This window comes from Syngnathus leptorhynchus, chromosome 13 (genome assembly GCF_054491065.1).
Source record: "Syngnathus leptorhynchus isolate UIUO chromosome 13, UIUO_Slep, whole genome shotgun sequence".
In the NCBI taxonomy this organism is placed as follows: domain Eukaryota; kingdom Metazoa; phylum Chordata; class Actinopteri; order Syngnathiformes; family Syngnathidae; genus Syngnathus; species Syngnathus leptorhynchus.
Genome location: NC_141207.1, coordinates 7,408,372 through 7,424,880, shown reverse-complemented (window position 1 = coordinate 7,424,880; position 16,509 = coordinate 7,408,372). Strand labels below are relative to the sequence as shown.

General features: G+C 42.4%; 3 protein-coding genes across 9 annotated transcripts; 2 read left to right on the top strand and 1 right to left on the bottom strand.

The window, feature by feature from the left end:
• Positions 1-87: 87 nt before the first annotated feature.
• LOC147047271 (uncharacterized) lies at positions 88-7,360 on the top strand. 3 transcript variants are annotated; one of them, XM_085928394.1, is made up of 5 exons: positions 88-300; positions 3,780-3,944; positions 4,480-4,977; positions 5,931-6,088; positions 6,369-7,360. In XM_085928394.1, the coding sequence occupies exons 1-5, from the start codon at positions 228-230 to the stop codon at positions 6,411-6,413; spliced, it is 939 nt and encodes a 312-aa protein (XP_085784520.1). In that variant the 5' UTR covers positions 88-227; the 3' UTR covers positions 6,414-7,360. The 3 variants fall into 3 exon arrangements, with proteins under 3 accessions (XP_085784520.1, XP_085784519.1, XP_085784521.1); XM_085928393.1 differs by lacking the exon at positions 88-300 and adding an exon at positions 2,588-2,718; XM_085928395.1 differs by lacking the exon at positions 88-300 and adding an exon at positions 2,761-2,955.
• On the bottom strand, positions 4,940-10,221 carry LOC147047270 (uncharacterized). 4 transcript variants are annotated; one of them, XM_085928391.1, is made up of 13 exons: positions 10,211-10,221; positions 9,290-9,367; positions 9,179-9,221; positions 8,952-9,109; positions 8,773-8,854; positions 8,588-8,699; positions 8,457-8,530; positions 8,288-8,364; positions 8,119-8,213; positions 7,978-8,045; positions 7,742-7,858; positions 7,472-7,618; positions 4,940-6,083 (listed from the first exon to the last, which is right to left on the bottom strand). In XM_085928391.1, exons 2-12 carry the CDS (start codon positions 9,353-9,355, stop codon positions 7,488-7,490), a joined length of 1,023 nt encoding a protein of 340 aa, XP_085784517.1. In that variant the 5' UTR covers positions 9,356-9,367; positions 10,211-10,221; the 3' UTR covers positions 4,940-6,083; positions 7,472-7,487. The 4 variants fall into 4 exon arrangements, with proteins under 4 accessions (XP_085784517.1, XP_085784516.1, XP_085784515.1 ...); XM_085928390.1 differs by lacking the exon at positions 10,211-10,221 and adding an exon at positions 9,433-9,759; XM_085928389.1 differs by lacking the exon at positions 10,211-10,221 and adding an exon at positions 9,528-9,759.
• mmachc (metabolism of cobalamin associated C) lies at positions 9,942-11,820 on the top strand. 2 transcript variants are annotated; one of them, XM_085928398.1, is made up of 5 exons: positions 9,942-10,095; positions 10,230-10,427; positions 10,520-10,672; positions 10,831-11,004; positions 11,080-11,820. In XM_085928398.1, the coding sequence occupies exons 1-5, from the start codon at positions 10,006-10,008 to the stop codon at positions 11,260-11,262; spliced, it is 798 nt and encodes a 265-aa protein (XP_085784524.1). In that variant the 5' UTR covers positions 9,942-10,005; the 3' UTR covers positions 11,263-11,820. The 2 variants fall into 2 exon arrangements, with proteins under 2 accessions (XP_085784524.1, XP_085784523.1); XM_085928397.1 differs by having other exon boundaries at positions 10,828-11,004.
• The last annotated feature ends 4,689 nt before the right edge of the window (positions 11,821-16,509 follow it).

Below are 16,509 nucleotides of genomic sequence, written 5' to 3'. Positions count from 1 at the left end.
TGAAAGCTAGAGGGAGTGGAAGAGATAGAGAGAGAGAGAGAGAGAGAGAGAGAGAGAGAGAGAGAGAGAGAGAGAGAGAGAGAGAGAGAGAGAGAGAGAGAGAGAGAGAGACACTTCTGTTTCAGCCACGAACACAACACTGTAGCAGAAGCTGAAGCTGCAGTGCGCCATTGTACGCAAGTGACTGAGCGAGCGTGGAATACAGAAACTTTAAAGAAGAAGCAGAGATGACAATGGAAGTTAGAATGTGTATTTACCTTGGTGCCTTGCTTCTGCTTCGTGTTGGATCTGCTGATCATGGTAGGCACTTTTGGGTTCTATTGTTTTCTTTGAACTTGGTCTAATTGCAGTATAATTGAGCGCAAAAGGGTGTGAGTACTTTTGCTACACCCGTCACATTGCTGCTACAGTATGTAGTCCTGTTTGTGTTTGAGGTTAAACAACTTTCCAGAGTTGTCACTCAAAGGTAGTTACCCATGTCATGCTCAACAACTAATTGTTTTTGGTCAAATCAATTTTTCCCGTAGAAATGAATTGCAAGAACATTAATCTGTTCCGGATCTCATAAAACAGCACAATTTTTTATGTTGTTAATATAGTAAAAAAAATATATACCAGTGTGTTGTATAAAACATAATCAAATATATTCTGAAAAAAATAAACTGGTTTTATAAAATATGATGTGGTGGTGTGCCTTTAGGGGGCGTGGCCTTTCAGGTGACATCAGGCCTGGTGCTGGCTGCAGTCATTTCTGATGTCCTCAGTTTGTATTTTACATTTTGTCCTATTCAGTAAACAACTTAAAGTAAATCACTAACTGTGGCTCTCCTTGCCCATATGCGAGGGCATTATAGTACCTCCATTTTCCCCCCCTACTTCAATCATGCGGCAGCGCATCTTAAGCTTGCTTGTGACTTGAATTTTGAGTCATAACATGAAGCCAAAAAATATATATATATGTATCAAACAACCCACTGCCCATAAATGGAAAAAAATTGTAAGTTGGGGTCATGCTTGAGTGTCCATACTTTTAGCATTAGCATCTGATTGAGGAAAAAAAAATGCTCCACTGTTGAAAGCTCCATCTCTGGTTAACTGAAGATGTTAGTGTGACGTTTCCTAAATATAGTTCTTTGCCTCCTGAAGGGCAAAAAGGAATCATCGCTTTATGTCATTAATTTCACACTTTTGTCTTTCACACATTTCCTTTTCCTCTTTCAGCACACCTATTACACATAGCCCGTATGTTCTAATTTCCTCCTTGTCAGTTTTTCACATTTTGGGATTAAAATTCCCATTTATTGACTATCTTCACACTTAATGTGACCAGTTGCGGGCTACTATAAACCAGGTTTGGACTTTTCCGTTTGCGGTATTTTTATAGTGGCCTCTTGACATTGTCACGCTGGGTATTATCAGATGATAAGGAGCTATACAAAGTACAAAAATCCAGCCAAGAAGATCATCATTAAGTAATTACAAGTCTCCGACACATACAGAGATGGCAGTTAATTAACGCTCTTCACATCTCACACATTCTGCTATTTTAGTGCCGATGAAAGAAGAAAAGGTCACTGTGTTTTTTTTTTTCCAGACTGAAGGAGAAAATGTTCCTGTGTGTTATTATTGTGTCTGTCACTTTTCACCTTGGTTTCACTGGACCAACACATTTTCACACATAAGTTTGGAAGATTTGAAGTTTGTTTTTGCGAATCGTAGATAAACTTGGGATGTTTTGCTTTGTCTGTCTTGCCACTCCATCACATAGCGCCGCTCTATGACGAAGATAATGGAGATTGTTGTATTATGGACTAAACAGCCAGTACTTGCTAGAAATTCCTGCAGATCCTTCAAAGTTACTCTTGGCTACCTTGTCACATAAAAAAAACTGGCATTTAAATAGAGGTGTGTAGACTTTTTATATTTACTATAAATCCAGATTAGAAATAAAAGTAAAAGTGATTTCCTTGCCATCGGGCACATATTGAGGGAAAGGTTAAGCCTATTTTACCACGATCCTGCATATTCTTTTTATTTTTTTGTTAGAGCAGAACGACCCAGAGACGATCGTAACGTTCATTACAGGGTGACATATTGGAGCGGATAGGAAAATGACAGACTGTCGGCAGTCTGAGGTCAGTCAGTAGGCGGTGAGCACCTGCAAAACGTGCAACAGGAAAAGACCCGTTAATCATATCCGGAAAAAAATATTCTCATGGTTGATTACAGCTTTAAACCGTTTGACTCATTCTTTAGGGACCATCGTGGATTAAATGTCACACAATGCGTGTGATGTTTGACAAGCAAGAGCACAGTGATGCTATGTTAGCTTATGATGCTAGCTAAATGGCCTTCTGCCCCAAAGTCAGCTGGGATATTCTCCAATAATATTCTCCAATAATCTGTATCAAAAATGGATTAAACTTGTTTTTAAACACGTCTAGGTTAAGACAGTTATTTTCAAAGAAAAATCACCTCCACATTCACTGAAAGTAAGCTAAGGTACGAAGTAAGACCAACTTCCTGCTTTGAGGATTGCAGAAGCAGGTTCCTACATGTCGAGTCTCATATAGACCGACTCGAACTTGCAGCACGTGTGTAACAGTGCTTCTCTGTACCGTATGACCCCATTCTGCACGCATGCGCAGAGCATAAGATATACAAAAAAACTCAAAAGTCTCATAGAGTATCAGAGTCAGGCTGGAGTCATTACACAAGGCCGGTATTATACAGATCGGAATCTATCTTTATAAGCATGTTTAGGTCCTAACATTTACTGTGTTAGAAATATGGAGATGGCTTTATGTGTCCCTAAATTTATTTTTGATTGTAGTCTTTGAGTTTTCCCCCTTTTTTTATTTTTTTTCTGTTGTGACTGACTGGTTAACATATGGAAAATTCCATTCGCTAGTAAACATTGCTGAAAATCTGTTATACTGCACGCACTGATGAACTGTACGTGTGTGAGTGATAGTTGAACTAATGAAAGGCTCTGTGCTAATGAGCTAGCCAGCGCTAACGACATTATGTTACATGTGCGTTCTGGATTGCCTCAAAGAGATGTTGAGAATGGGGGGGAAGAGAATGAGAAGAAAACTTGTTAAAGTGATCAAGAGCTATGGAAAAGGGAAGCCGTGTTTGCAAATTAAATCCTAGAAAGAAATGATTTGTTCATGTCGTAGACTCCAATGTCATATTGCTAGCATTCGATATTTCATTGGAGATACTTGAAATGACAACACGTGTGTGTTAGCTAACTGTTATTTGTACGTGATGGGGTACAACCACATCCTGTTCTTGAGAAGGATGTGCGTACTTATGCGACCACGTTTTTTCGGTCTTGATTATACGAATAATTACAAAAAAAAAAACACTCAGTTTGGTTGTACAGGTTATAGGCCACATTCAAACGATTTAGCTAAAGCAAATTGCATTTGAACAGGGGTGTGTAGACTTTTTATAGCTTTGTGTCATGTTCATAGTAACTGATAAAGTAACTAGCTTAAAAAAAATATATATATACATTGATAATGAATGATAGAATGATAGGGAAAAATAATTGCCAATGTTGTAGCTACAAATATCCCTCTGGCATCGTTTCTTGCTAGCTGCCTTTAATCACTGACTTTTACTGACGATGCAACTTTTGGGTCCACATGTAAACCAAACTTATAATTCTGAAGCTTTTGGACCGCGTTCAGTCTACATTTTAGCAAAGCTATTGCCCACGACACCGAATAACCATTATTCAAGCTCGGCTCTGTTTGCTTTCTCATCAGGTAACGAGCACACCACACAACCAGCACCAGAACGTGACCTGGATCTCACTAGCAATCTTCCACCGATTATTGTTCCAAAGAGCTCCAACTCCACTTCCTCTTCTGGCAACGGTACGACAAATTGGGAAGTCGCCATTACGACGCCACAACCGAGCAGAGGGAACAGTAAGTGTGGAGATTTATAGATGCCATGCACTACGGGAAGTCATTAGCTGAGCTATATTTGCTCATTATCGTGAGCTGTCGAGGAGGTCGATAAGATGACAAAGTGCCCACCGATGGTGGGGCATGCAGGGGCAAAGAGGGAAAGTATTTGGACAGCTATAGAGCAAGATATGAAAAAAAGATCATTTGCCGTGTGAGACTTCTCACCTTGTCGTGAGAAACGTAGCGATGGTAGGAATATTCAGGCACACACACACACACACACGCACTTGAAGGTTACATCAGACGACAGTTTGCTTTTACGACTCGTCGCCAGAAGCTCTGCAGATAGCGGCCGCCTTTTTTAGCGGCTTTTTTGGTTAGCAACAGATCTCAGAGGCTCAATGTGTTGTGAAGAATATCAACGGATAGATATTTTGGGGCACTGGTATTTATTTGAAAGAAGCATTTTTTTTTTAAAGTGATGAAAAAAATGCTACAAAATATTATTCAACAAAAATGTTAAGAATAGAGCTAACATGATTCTCTTTGGTAGCCACCGACATGGAGGTCATCTCAACAACGTCCATCCCAGAAAGCTCCAGCAACCTGACCAACGACGTGACACCAAATCCTTCTGCTTCCCCCACACTCACCACTCAAGTTGCGGACACAACATCTCCTCAGAGCCCTTCAAACAAAACCGACATCAAGGCTACTTCACAGCCCTCGCCAGGTTCTACCACGCCATTGAGCCGGACAGCTCCTGTGGAAACGCATCCCCCCACATACCCCCCCTTGCCTCGCACCACGTCGAATAACACACCCTCGACGACTCAACAATCGACCACACCCACTACCACGCACACCACCACGAAGATCTTAACCAGCACCCCCAAAGAGACCTCCACCTCTCGGACGACGACTCTCACGTCACCGCAGATGACCTCCAGCGAAGCCCCCATGCAGACCAGCATCCCCCCACTCGGCCTCACCACCACGCAGACCAAACTGCATCCGGACACCCCGTCGCAGCTCAACGTAAAGGGCGACAGTAAGTGCAGCACTACTTTATTCCTGAGCAGATACTTTCATTTCATATTAACTTGTGTAAACGTTTTCAGCTTACCCTCACTTGCCCTAAATGCAAAATAGTTACCGAGTGCTTTCTAAATATGTTCTGGGCTTTTCACTGTTTGGATGATGACAGAGGCTAAACTGGCCGGAGAACAAAAGCAACAGTGTTCTTTTGTTTGTTTAGACACGAGCCAGCTCTTTTCTCCTTCTTCTACACATAAGTACTGTCGCCACCAGGGCGTCCACACTGGTTCCTCTGTTTGGAGACAGTCATGGGACTCGTGTTGCGTAGCACTTTATCTGCCCGCTCAATTATTTAGACACCCATGGCGGCCTTCTTGATCCACTGTGGGAGCGTGCCGTCTTATTCATTTTATCTTTCCATCTGTCTGGCAGAGACATTTTCTAGGACATTGGCAAAAAAAAAATTAAAAAAGAATCCCATAATTCTTGCTTTCCCGGTGATGTGGTTTTATTAGTCCTCACTTGGCTCGTTGCCTTTTTTCCATGAGCCAGAGAAAAAGGGATGGCTCGCTCCTCTGTGGTTGTTTTTACTTGATGATGTGAAAACTGTGGAGTTGGCAAAACAGTGCTCCATAGCAACGTGTGTAGATAGCACTGGAGGGCTGGGCACTTTCCTGACCAGGTTGCAATTCCATCATATAAAGTTCTTCAAATTTAATAGCACATAGTTGTGCCACTTACATCACCTGAAGCAGTCAATATAATCAATAATAGAAATAATAGAAAGTACATGAAAATAATGTACATTTAAGTCAAAGTGGTTGAATTTGAAATAAAATTCAAATGATAATAATCTAATTAAAAATCATCACATTAAAATGTTTACAAATGTAACATTAATTATGTCCGGTTGGCACTTTTGGAAAAGCTCCAATGCATCTCTTGTGCTTTGCGGTTCCTTTCCAGCCGTCATGGTCCACGACTCCCCGAAGCTGGATCCCCTGCTGGCCGGCCTGGTGTCGGCCTTCATCATCAGCGCCGCCGTCATCACCCTGCTCCTCTTCCTCAAACTGCGTCGACGAGACAACAGGCCGGAGTTCCGCAGGCTACAGGACTTGCCTATGGTGAGGGAGAATGATTTACAAAAATATATAAAATCTTTTTATTTTGAAAGCTGAGAAAGTAAATAGTAAAAAAAAAATCTAATAAACCCAGATCTCAGTCTTTCTAGGGGCACATTAACAGCAAGCTTTTTTTGTTACCATGACAACGAAATGTTGCTGGAGAGATTCTGAGACCCAACTATTTATACCAGACCATTAAAAAGTCAATTTCTCCTCTCCTTTTTAATTAACTGGCTTTGATGTGTTTCTCTTTTATTTTTTTTATTTATTTTTTTTCTAGGACGACATGATGGAGGAGACACCCTTGTCTATGTACAGCTACTGATATGTATGCACAGCCAAACAATGAAAACAAAAAAAAGTCCTTTCTTCACGGGTAATATTTGCCATGATTCAACTACCCGGTCTGTGTTCTAAGTTGTGACTCCTGATCCTGAAGAATCCAGGTTTTGTGTGACCACAAACGGTGATGTAGGTTACTGGGTTAAAAAAAAACAACACCCATTTCTCATTTCTGCATTTACCGTACTTTCTCCAATAGTGGCCAAGTTAAAACAAAATCAAACTTCACTTGTGTTTTTGTGTACATCTGCCCAACTGCAGTCGAGAAAATCAAACATCCTAATTCACTATTTGGAGAAAATACAGAAAGTGTTTGGATGATTCAAAAGGCCCAAGAGGAGAACAAAAACAAACGGCCTACTTATACTTTGAATGAGGTTGCACTTTATTTTCATTTTCTGTTTGTTTCTGAGAAAAGTTATTGTTTGTGCGAGTGCGTTTTTAAGTGTGTGTGTGTTTCAAATTTGCGTGTGTTGACAGGTTATTTAACGCGAGTCACATTAGGTGCATCTGGATTGAGTAGGTGTACCTAATGAAGTGTCCAAGGCGTGTTCAAATCCAGTATTGTTGCTGATGCTTTTTTTTTTTTTGCCGCCCCCCCCCTCCATTGTAGTCCAGGTGAGAGTGCCTTTTAAACATTTCTATTTATGTCATGAACATACGACGGGAGCAGTGGCCTTGATGAAGTGTTCATACTGTAAATACTATTGTTGTTGTGTTGGTAGATTAATTTATAAAAAAAAACACAAAAAAAACATAAAACGCATTCCCCTTCGAGATGGAATTCTTAATATAGAAAAGCCACGTTTTAAAATGACGCACTTGTGTTTGTCTGTTTTGAGGTGTCAAACGCATTCATTGTTGCTTTGTGTGGCTTTGCTGGTCAATGTGGATTATGGACCATTATTATTAAAAGCTATTTGAAATGGAGCACTGTGTTTTTTTTGCTTTATTGTCAAAAAAAAAAAAAAAAAAAAAAAAGAACGGCAAAATAGATAATAGATATCCCAAAACTGTCCCCCGTGCATTCTAATCACTGACCACACAGAAAAGAGGATCAGAAATCCGTCAGACTCAGGTTGGATCCAAACTCTGGATTCACGTCATCATCGTCATCCAGGTCGTCATATTCCTCCTCGTCTAGGAAGTCGATTTTGACTCCGGATGGAATACTCTGACGCTCGAGAGCTGGCGGGGGAGCAGAAGGGGGTCGTTAGTGAGCTCATCCTTTGCTGAACGGAATTACACAGAGTAATTGTCCTCATCGTACGTCAATGATTATAGCGCCACCTAGAAAAAGGTTTGACTCACCAAGATCATCCAGCGGTGAGAGATCCGAGCTAATCTCAGCCAGGCTCACTGTCGGGCTGAAGTCATCTGAGTCCGAGTCCTGTTTGGCCAATTCAACTTTGACCCTGGGTGAGCCGTCTGGCCAAAAACAATTTTTTTTTTTTTTTTTTTGCTTTCAAGTAGCAAAATTGCAATTATAGTCATAGCAGCGTAAATTTAAAAAAAAATTGACTTGGAGCAGCATTGGAAAGTCTTACTTGCTGTTAACGTGGCTTGGCGCTCACGCAAACGTATGACCTCGCCCTGTAGCTCCGACACAATGTTGCTGTAGTGAGATGAAGAATTGCACGGCGGTGAATCACAGAGCAAATATCTAGGGCGTGCATAAAACCACACACCTGACATGATGGACCTCCTTTTGCGTATATTCAAAACCACGTTTGGCCAGATCTGTGCTGTGAGATTTGTAACGCTCTGTCACCTCCTGAAGCATCTGCTTGAAAGAGCAAAGACAACAAGCAATTGAGTTACAAAATTAGAAATGTTACAGAATAGAAGTTCTTTCACCTCACTGCTACGCTGGCACTGTCGCCGGTTCTCTCGGGCCTCTTTCTCCTGGAGCATCATCGCCTCCTCTTGCCTCCCTTGTCCCGCGGCACAAAATAAATAATATCGAGAAGATGATTTTTGAAGGCCAATATTGAGGCTCAGGACTGCAGATTTATGTGTGACTCACTCAGTCGTGTTTTCAGCTGCTCTACTTCTTTCTGTAGATGTTCCAGTTCTGCTCGACACGTGTTGGAGCTAAAGCTACCATAAGAAAGGAAAATTAAAGATTTCTTACAAGCTCAGGATTTTGTAACGCACCTCTCTTTGGGGAAGGCGCTCGTTCCGACGCCACTCATCATTTGCTCCTCTCCTGCTAAATTCTTCTCACGTCTCCTTCCTCTCAAGTCTTCACGCAATCGGTCAACCTCGGCTGGAAGACACGTCGGTAGTACGTATCGACTATTTGTGCTCTTTACGATGCTTCGATCGTTAGTTTGCGCTACCTTGAAGCGTCTGGATGTGAAATTGCTGAGACTGTTTCTCCTGTTCGATGTCACTGAGCTTCTTGGTGAGTAACTCAATTGCCTTGAAAAAAAAAAAAAAAAGTGGAATTTTGTTTCTTTTATTCGGTCCAACACTGAAATGACCAAAAGTTCAAGTATAATCCATTTGATATAATCACCTGGTTTTGTGTCTGGAGCTGAGATTGGATGGAGGCTATATCTGCCCACTGCACCCCAGAATTGCCAGAACGAACTTGCTGTGCACTAGATGATGGAGCGCTGACAGCAAGGGTGTCAAAATCGGAATCATGAAACTTCTCCTTGAATTGAAATGACTCTAAAGAAAAGCCAATATATGAGTTGAAAGCTCATTGACTGTACTCTGCTGTACAGAACTTTCACCCACCTTCTTCTCTTTTACTCGTATTTCCTAGTGAGGACAGTCTCCCCTGTGGACATAAAATACTACAACATTATTATATTTGTAGAAATAAATAATACATTAGAATACACTCACCCTCATGTTGGCCACGCTGTCGTCAGCTGCAGAGAGGATGGAGCTCACCTGGCGGTCCCAGTTCATCTTGTAGTCGATCTACAAGAAAACATCTCTGTAGTCATTAAACATGTAACTTGACACTTGTGTGCCGAGGTAACAACCTAGTTAACAGCTTTGACACTTGCTGGGGAGATTCGGTTACAACGGCACGCCTGCTCTACTCAAAATTTGAATTATTGGACTGATAAGCACAAACCTGAGCAAAAATTATTGACCGATGTTTTGTCCCGAGGCTGTTTACATTAGCAGAAAATGCTATTGTACAGTAATAACTGTGTCGGTATAACCGTATCAAATGTTAACGCATAAGACGGTCATGTGGGATCAATTTATGGATTAAAATACTAGTAAAACTAAGCAAAATAAAAAAATGGCTAAATATTACTTTCAAGCTTCGCGAGCCACTTTTAAATAAAGGAGCGTTGAGACTACGTGATGACGTCACACACGAGCCTTGAGGATATCTGGGAATTGTAGTTGTAGCAGACATTTATTTTATTTTAAATACCAAGACATTCGTAGTAAATGACTACCCCTTGAATTAAATATATTTCCACTGAATTTCTATTAATTTAGATATCTTTTTAGTGGTGTCTTATTTATTCTCAGTTTTCTCAACAGGGGAAGCGAACACAATATCCCACAATGCCACGCGCAGATGATGTCACGTTAAAATGGCGGCCTCTACCGTCAACGTAGAAAATGTCAAAAAGTTACTCCAGGACAGTCTGGTCAAACTCGGATTTGAAGTGTACACCTTGAAGGTATTTGTTCTCCAACTTCTGAATTTTTTTTCTGAGACTTTCCGAACCCTATCACCTCAAAATCCACGTTAATAGCAGCAACTAGCAGACACTGCTGGTAGCTTCCTCATAACACCTGTGCTCTGTATTTTCAGGTAGGTTGGTACAACTCCGTGCTGCCCACCAAGCTACAGCTCCCGTACCCTGATGACAGCTTGGCCGTGGTGCTCCTCAGCACTCCCGCCTTGTTTGAGCAAGCCTTCCTTCCCTTCATGGAGGAAAAAGGATACCAAGGGGTCTCAGACCCAATTGACCAGTGTGTTAAACATTGTGTCACCTCTGCTCTCACTCAGGTTTGTGATATTCAGACCACTTTCGGCAATAATTAATTGTCTTTAACCCTTATTGATTCCCTCCTTTGTGTCCCCACTTGTGTCATCTACAGAACTTTCCCGGAGAGAAGGTTGATGTGAGTTACGACTACGAGCTGCTGCCCAGTAGAAAGCCCAAATTCTTAGCGCAGACCGCCGCACACGTGTCAGGAGCGGCTTTCTACTACCAGCAGTCCGACGTCAGCGACCAACCCTGGGCTAACAAAGTAGTCCTAATCAGTTTTTAGATTTTACTTTAGAACTATTATTTTCACCCCGAAAATTGCATTGAAATGTTTTTGTCTAAAATATTGAACCCTAAAAATATTCTAACATGCGCATAACCCTCGTTTGACTTTTCAATCCCCGAATTTACCAACAGAAGATGTTCGGTGTGTGCGTGCATCCCAAATTGGGAGGCTGGTTCGCCATCCGAGCTCTGCTGGTTTTCCAAGACGTTAAAATGGACCCAGAGGAGCTACAACCTGCCCCTCCAGACTGCGTACCCTCCAGGGAGGCCAGGATTCAGTTGCTGGAGGATTTCAACTTGCGGTGGCAGGTAGCACAAAGCCTAAATGAAGCATTCCACGTGGAATGCGTCACGTTCTCGTCATCACGCTGTTTTCCGCCATAGGATTGGAGCTACAGGAACATCATCACTCCCTCGCAGACGTACTCGCAGAAACAGAAAGACTATTTCGCCACGCTACCTGCCCAGCGACATGCTCTGCTCAGAAGTTGGGGTGTCCTTCCAGAGTTGGACGACACTTGCTCTCACGGCCCGGAGGATCAGGCCCAGGTGAATGGACACGGCTGACATGAAAAGGTGCTAAATTTTGAAAAATTTTATTTATCATGATCAACAGATATTCACAAAAAATATGTATGGTCATTGAAGGCGTTTTATTTTTTATTTGGAGAGTAATACCGTTTTTTACATGACTACTGTAAAAAAAAAAAAAAAACCTGAATGTTTTTCATAATTCAGCCGCTAGATGTCAGTGTTGTATCGCTCTCTGGTCAGTCCATTCCTTGAACGAACTGTTTCTACTGTTTGGATGATCTTTTTATAACATTATTTCATGACACATTTGCACCTTGATGGTGTTTCTACTCTGCCCCTTATCTCTAATGAGCTTTTCACCTGAGCCCATTCTCCCGCCCGAGCCATTTAGAACTATCTTTGTACTGAATCGGCTCTCCAGCCGAGTTAATTATACTCCCACTGATACGGCATCGCTTCAATCTTACCATCACCATCGCTTTCACATTTAGCTCATATGCTATGCTCTGTGCGTTACTCCAAGTCGAATCAGATATGCAAGGAAGGAAAAAAAAAAAAAGGAAATTTGCACAGAAAGTCGATATAAATCTATATATAAACAGCTACAATGTGTTTTCATTCTCGAGTTTGAGAGTTTCAGCATTTCAATTTCTCCAACGAACAAACTGGATTGACATCGGAGAGTTGCAAAAAAACAACGCCGCAGCTGCCGTGAGTCCGATTCGGGCGTGCGGATGAAAAGAGCAGCGAGCTGAGGCAGAGAAAGAGCTGCAGAGTGGCGCTTTGATGAGTTGTGCTTGAGTGAAGCGGCGGCGGCGGTGCCGGCCGCCCACGGCCCTCAGTCAGTCAGTTCACGGGGAGTGCGGGCAAAGGCCAGTTCTAAAGCAACGACTCTGGTCGTTTTCATAGCGTTTATTTTAATGCCTTGTTTGTAATATACAGTATCAGTGTGACAAATGTGGTTTTAATGTCTAATATACCGTGCATACAATTGAATCCACGTAAGAGTGAAAAAGGGATTATTTGTTCAATGTTAAGAACTATTGTCAAAATAAGAAATACCTTATCCTTCTTTTGGACACAGCATTCAGGTGTACCTAATAAGGTGTCTAGTGAGTGTATTTCATCGCTATCGTTTGTCTGCAACGCTTCCACGCAGATTCTCCATCTTCTTATCAGTCTCATTGGATTAGCATAATTAGCCCGGCCTCTGGCATCCAAATCTCGCCGTCGTTTGCCCGGCCGGTCTGCGAAGATGTCTGTGAATGCAAAAAGGGTGGCGGGTGGTCGGCTAAGGACAAACGCGGTAGGGGGTTGGAGGGGGTCAGCGCAGAAAGGGAGGGGGTGAACACCAGTGGCGGTTTTGTTTGAAAGAAGAAAAAAAAGAAAAGTACAAGGGCATTAAGTGGTTACGTATTCTCGTCGCAAGTTTGTTTTTCCACTTGTTGCTGGGCAGAATCCACGGATTGTAACTCCTCCCACGAGACACGATTCCGACTGTCAAAATGTAGTTTGTCAAAAGGAAAAGGAAAATTGCCTTCCTTTTATCTCGCTCGCTGCTGAGCCCATTTGAAACTCTGTTGCTAACCAAAACAGCAGCAGCGTCACACAGTAATCCCTTGCTACTTCCTGATTGTTCGCAACAACAAGACGCCGGCGGCACACGTAAAGTATGACGAATCGGTCGCCGCGTCGCCAAGGCAGTCTGCGAGTGTTTGGCGCTGATATGGAAATAGGATTAGGCTTGTTATTCCTCCACGGGGACGGCGACGCAATAACATTCACCTGGCAACCTTGATGTCCCTGTTAAAAAAAAATAATAATAAACAAACAAATAATCCCATCAAAGGGCAGACAAGATGAGGTTACTCTTGCATAATCCAGTTTGGCTTTTTCCAAAATTCACTTCCAAATTATTATGCATGGAGGTTTGCATACTTTTGTCTCAGACGCTAACAATGCAATTTTTGCCCACCGTAATGTGAGAACACGTGAATTCATTCCAGCTCACCATGACCCGCTCGGATGAGCCATTTAGCTTCAACGCACACTCTGGAAGTACCTGCGGGAAGGGAAGCAAATTAGCATTTCAAATAGGGATCGCTTTAGGCCAGGCCACTCTGCGTGCATGCGTGTGCACATAACTACATACTCACACACACATACACACACATGGAAATGCTCACTCATGGTTGAGGTTGGAGTATTGACAAAACATTACGCCTACGTGCATACACCTTGAAGGGGGATTTTTTTTTTTTTTGTAAACCAGTGGAGAGGCTGAGCTGACCGCAGCTGGAAAAGCACTTGAATGTGACATAACACACAAAATACTCCCACAGTTTAAATCACACACACACACACAGCACTTTGATATGATCGAGAACAGCTTTAGTTCAGGCGCTTCTCTTATCTTGTCCTGTTTTCCTGCCTGCTAGCAAAAACCCACAAAAAAAAAAAAAAGTTGACGCTAAAATGTTTTTAGTTGAGATTTGAGCCATTTGGTCAAATGGATGTGGTTGTATTATTATTTTAAAAGTACAAGAAACATTTCAAAATTGACTCATATAATACGATTTTTTAAATTATAATTATAGAACTATTTTAATTTAATTATATAATTTGAATATTTTAGAATGGTTGTACATGTTTAAAAAAAAAATAATTTAAGTATTTTTGAGTGGGGAAATGTTGCACATAATTCAGTCTGATATTTTCAAGAAGACAATGACAACAAATACTTGAATCTAAAACTCCACCGGTGCCGCAAGCGTTTATGATTTTTTTTTTTAATGAAAAAAAAAAGTGTTGCATAAAAAAGTGCTCCCTATTGACGTGGGCGTCCGCCAAGTTTCCACGAGTAGCCTTCCACAAAGCGAGTCACTCCAACATGCAAATGCATCTGGCCGTGCTAAATCCATTAGCACTTTAGCCTCCAGTCACCAGTTATCTGTTATCAGACGAGGAGGGGTGGGGGTACAAAACAACAATGCCTCAAATTAGATAAACGACTTCTATCGAGAGGATCCATTTACACGAGGCGAGGGATGACAGATGATTTTTCATCTTTATCAGCATTCATTCGTCATGCTGTCAAGAGGACAAGAGAGACTTCAGATGGTTCTATGGACCACATAAGAAAAGTCATGACATAATTTGCCAGGGGAAAGTAGCATTTATTATGAAGATAGATTTTATTTTCCATTTTTCGTTTTGTTGTACATTTTTCTACTCAATTGTATGTCACTAGCAAAAATGATATCGGTATAGCGAGGGAAGCCTTTGCGGAGGAGAGCAGGAAGCAGTTGTTTTCCTCCATCCTTTCCTCTCCTTCCTTCCTTCCTTCCTTCCTTCTCATCTCTTTTGTATCGAGTGATTCTCAGCCAAATGACTTCTTAGCTTGCAGCCTCCGCGTTGAGGATTCCTGCCAACTCATTTTGCTTCCCTTTTTGCCGCACGCTTCCATCTTGCACATGTCCACCAGCATGTGCTAATCTTAATGTATGTGCCAGAAATACCAATGATTAGATTCGGAAAAAAAAAAACCCCTCTTGTGGTGGTCCCAGGAAGCTCCTCCGCCCCTTAGGAGGCCGTGTTTGGGAATAAGAGGAGATTGAGGTTAGGAATTGTCGTTTTAAGTGTTTAAATCGGGATAGGTGGATGAGACGGGGGGGGGGGGTTGCCGGATTTGTGCGTCACAAGGTGGGGTGGACGTGGAGGGGGGGTCAGGATAGTCCTTGGAGGGGCGGTCTGATGGTAATGAGTTGTTAATCTCAGAGGAACACAGCGTCTATTCCAGGAAGTGGGAAACTTCTATTCTGAGCTTTTGTGCAACGATGCTTCACCTCTTGTTCATAAAAAAGTGCTAATATGAATTTATATATATATATATATAAAATTATTAATTAATAAATAAATAAAAATATTTTTTTATTTTTTATTTATTTATTTTATTTTTTTCTCCATAACCCCACCTTGCCCTACTTGAAAGCCTGACTTGAAAATGGCTTGTACTGTGCTTTGGATGCTTTCTGTAATGACACAGACGGACAGACAGTTCACATCAACTGCAGGGAACACAAAGGACCAGAGGCACCAAAGCATTTCTCGGGATGACACTTTGTGTGTGTGTGCAATTCTGTGTGTGCTTGGTCTGATCCCATTATTTCTCTAAGGGGGATGTTAGCTCCTGAGCGTGAAGCCCATGAAAGACCATCTAATGCAATAAGTCAATAACACAAACACACACACACACTGAACCGGCCTCTTCGGGCTCCGCACGAGCGGTTTGTTCTTCAAGTGTGGACTAGCATGCTTACCGCGAGCGCTTATACTGTAAAGGGCAACGAGGCGACCCGCCCGGGCTTAATGGAGGCCGAAGCCGACATCCGCGGAGGTCGACGCCGGCTTCGGATGGGATCCTCGCCTCACTTGGCACCCCGTCCTCTCGTCTCATATGAGACAAAATCTGGAGTGTCTGGAAACGGAACAGCTGAGTGAAAGCTGCAAATGGGGCAGTGCCCTTGCCCCCAGCAGATGGCGCTGTAGCAAGTATCAATAAGAAAGTGTTGAAAAGGCATTGGTTGATCTGTCAAGTCTTTATTGCTCATGATACATGGTGTACAAAATTAAATAAAACTCAAGTAAAGGACAAAAAAAAAAGCAATATCAGCAGATGTGTCACTCAAACACACACACTGAAAAATGGACTTCCAACCGGATCTCAGCCAGAACTCATTCGATTTGACTCTTTGACCTCAGCCCACCGCTCCAATAAGTTCCCTAATTATCATTTAAAGACATTTCTGCGTAGTCCTGCTCACTGCCAACCAAACGGCCTTGGTGGAGGTAATGATGATGAGGGGGGGGGGGGGGGTGAATAACTTATTTGGAGGCTGAGCTCGCTCCGTGACGAGACTCGTCGTGAATCAGTCGTCGAGGTCGCTCAATGGAATGCGGTGTGATCGCCTTGGCCCACTTCCACACGGAAACATCCACAAGCAGGCCTATGGCCGAGCCAGTCACTTAGATTCCCGTTAAGCACGGCGACCCACTCTATCACATTGACGCGGTCTCCGTGTGATCGCCTGACCTACCCCCCCCCCCCCCCTCCCCCTCCTACCAGCACAGGTTAGCATCCAGGAGATCGCCACGTGTCACACACAAAAACACACACACGCGCGACATTAAAGGTAGCTTGCACGTTTTTCTGTTGTTTTACATTCATTTGTTGGTTTTTTTGGTTCGAGTATTTTATGTATGTGTGTGTACTAGTACGCT

Coding starts and splice junctions, on each gene's coding strand:
- LOC147047271 (XM_085928393.1), top strand. CDS start 2,622: ATGACCCCATTCTGCACGCATGCGCAGAGCATAAGATATACAAAAAAA. Junction 2,719..3,779: donor GGCTGGAGTCATTACACAAG/GCCGGTATTATA, acceptor CTTTCTCATCAG/GTAACGAGCACACCACACAA. Junction 3,945..4,479: donor ACAACCGAGCAGAGGGAACA/GTAAGTGTGGAG, acceptor TCTCTTTGGTAG/CCACCGACATGGAGGTCATC.
- LOC147047270 (XM_085928391.1), bottom strand. CDS start 9,355: ATGAACTGGGACCGCCAGGTGAGCTCCATCCTCTCTGCAGCTGACGAC. Junction 8,700..8,772: donor TCACATCCAGACGCTTCAAG/GTAGCGCAAACT, acceptor CGTGTCTTCCAG/CCGAGGTTGACCGATTGCGT. Junction 8,046..8,118: donor AAGGAGGTCCATCATGTCAG/GTGTGTGGTTTT, acceptor ATCTCACTACAG/CAACATTGTGTCGGAGCTAC.
- mmachc (XM_085928397.1), top strand. CDS start 10,006: ATGGCGGCCTCTACCGTCAACGTAGAAAATGTCAAAAAGTTACTCCAG. Junction 10,428..10,519: donor TCACCTCTGCTCTCACTCAG/GTTTGTGATATT, acceptor TGTCATCTACAG/AACTTTCCCGGAGAGAAGGT. Junction 10,673..10,827: donor ACCAACCCTGGGCTAACAAA/GTAGTCCTAATC, acceptor ATTTACCAACAG/AAGATGTTCGGTGTGTGCGT.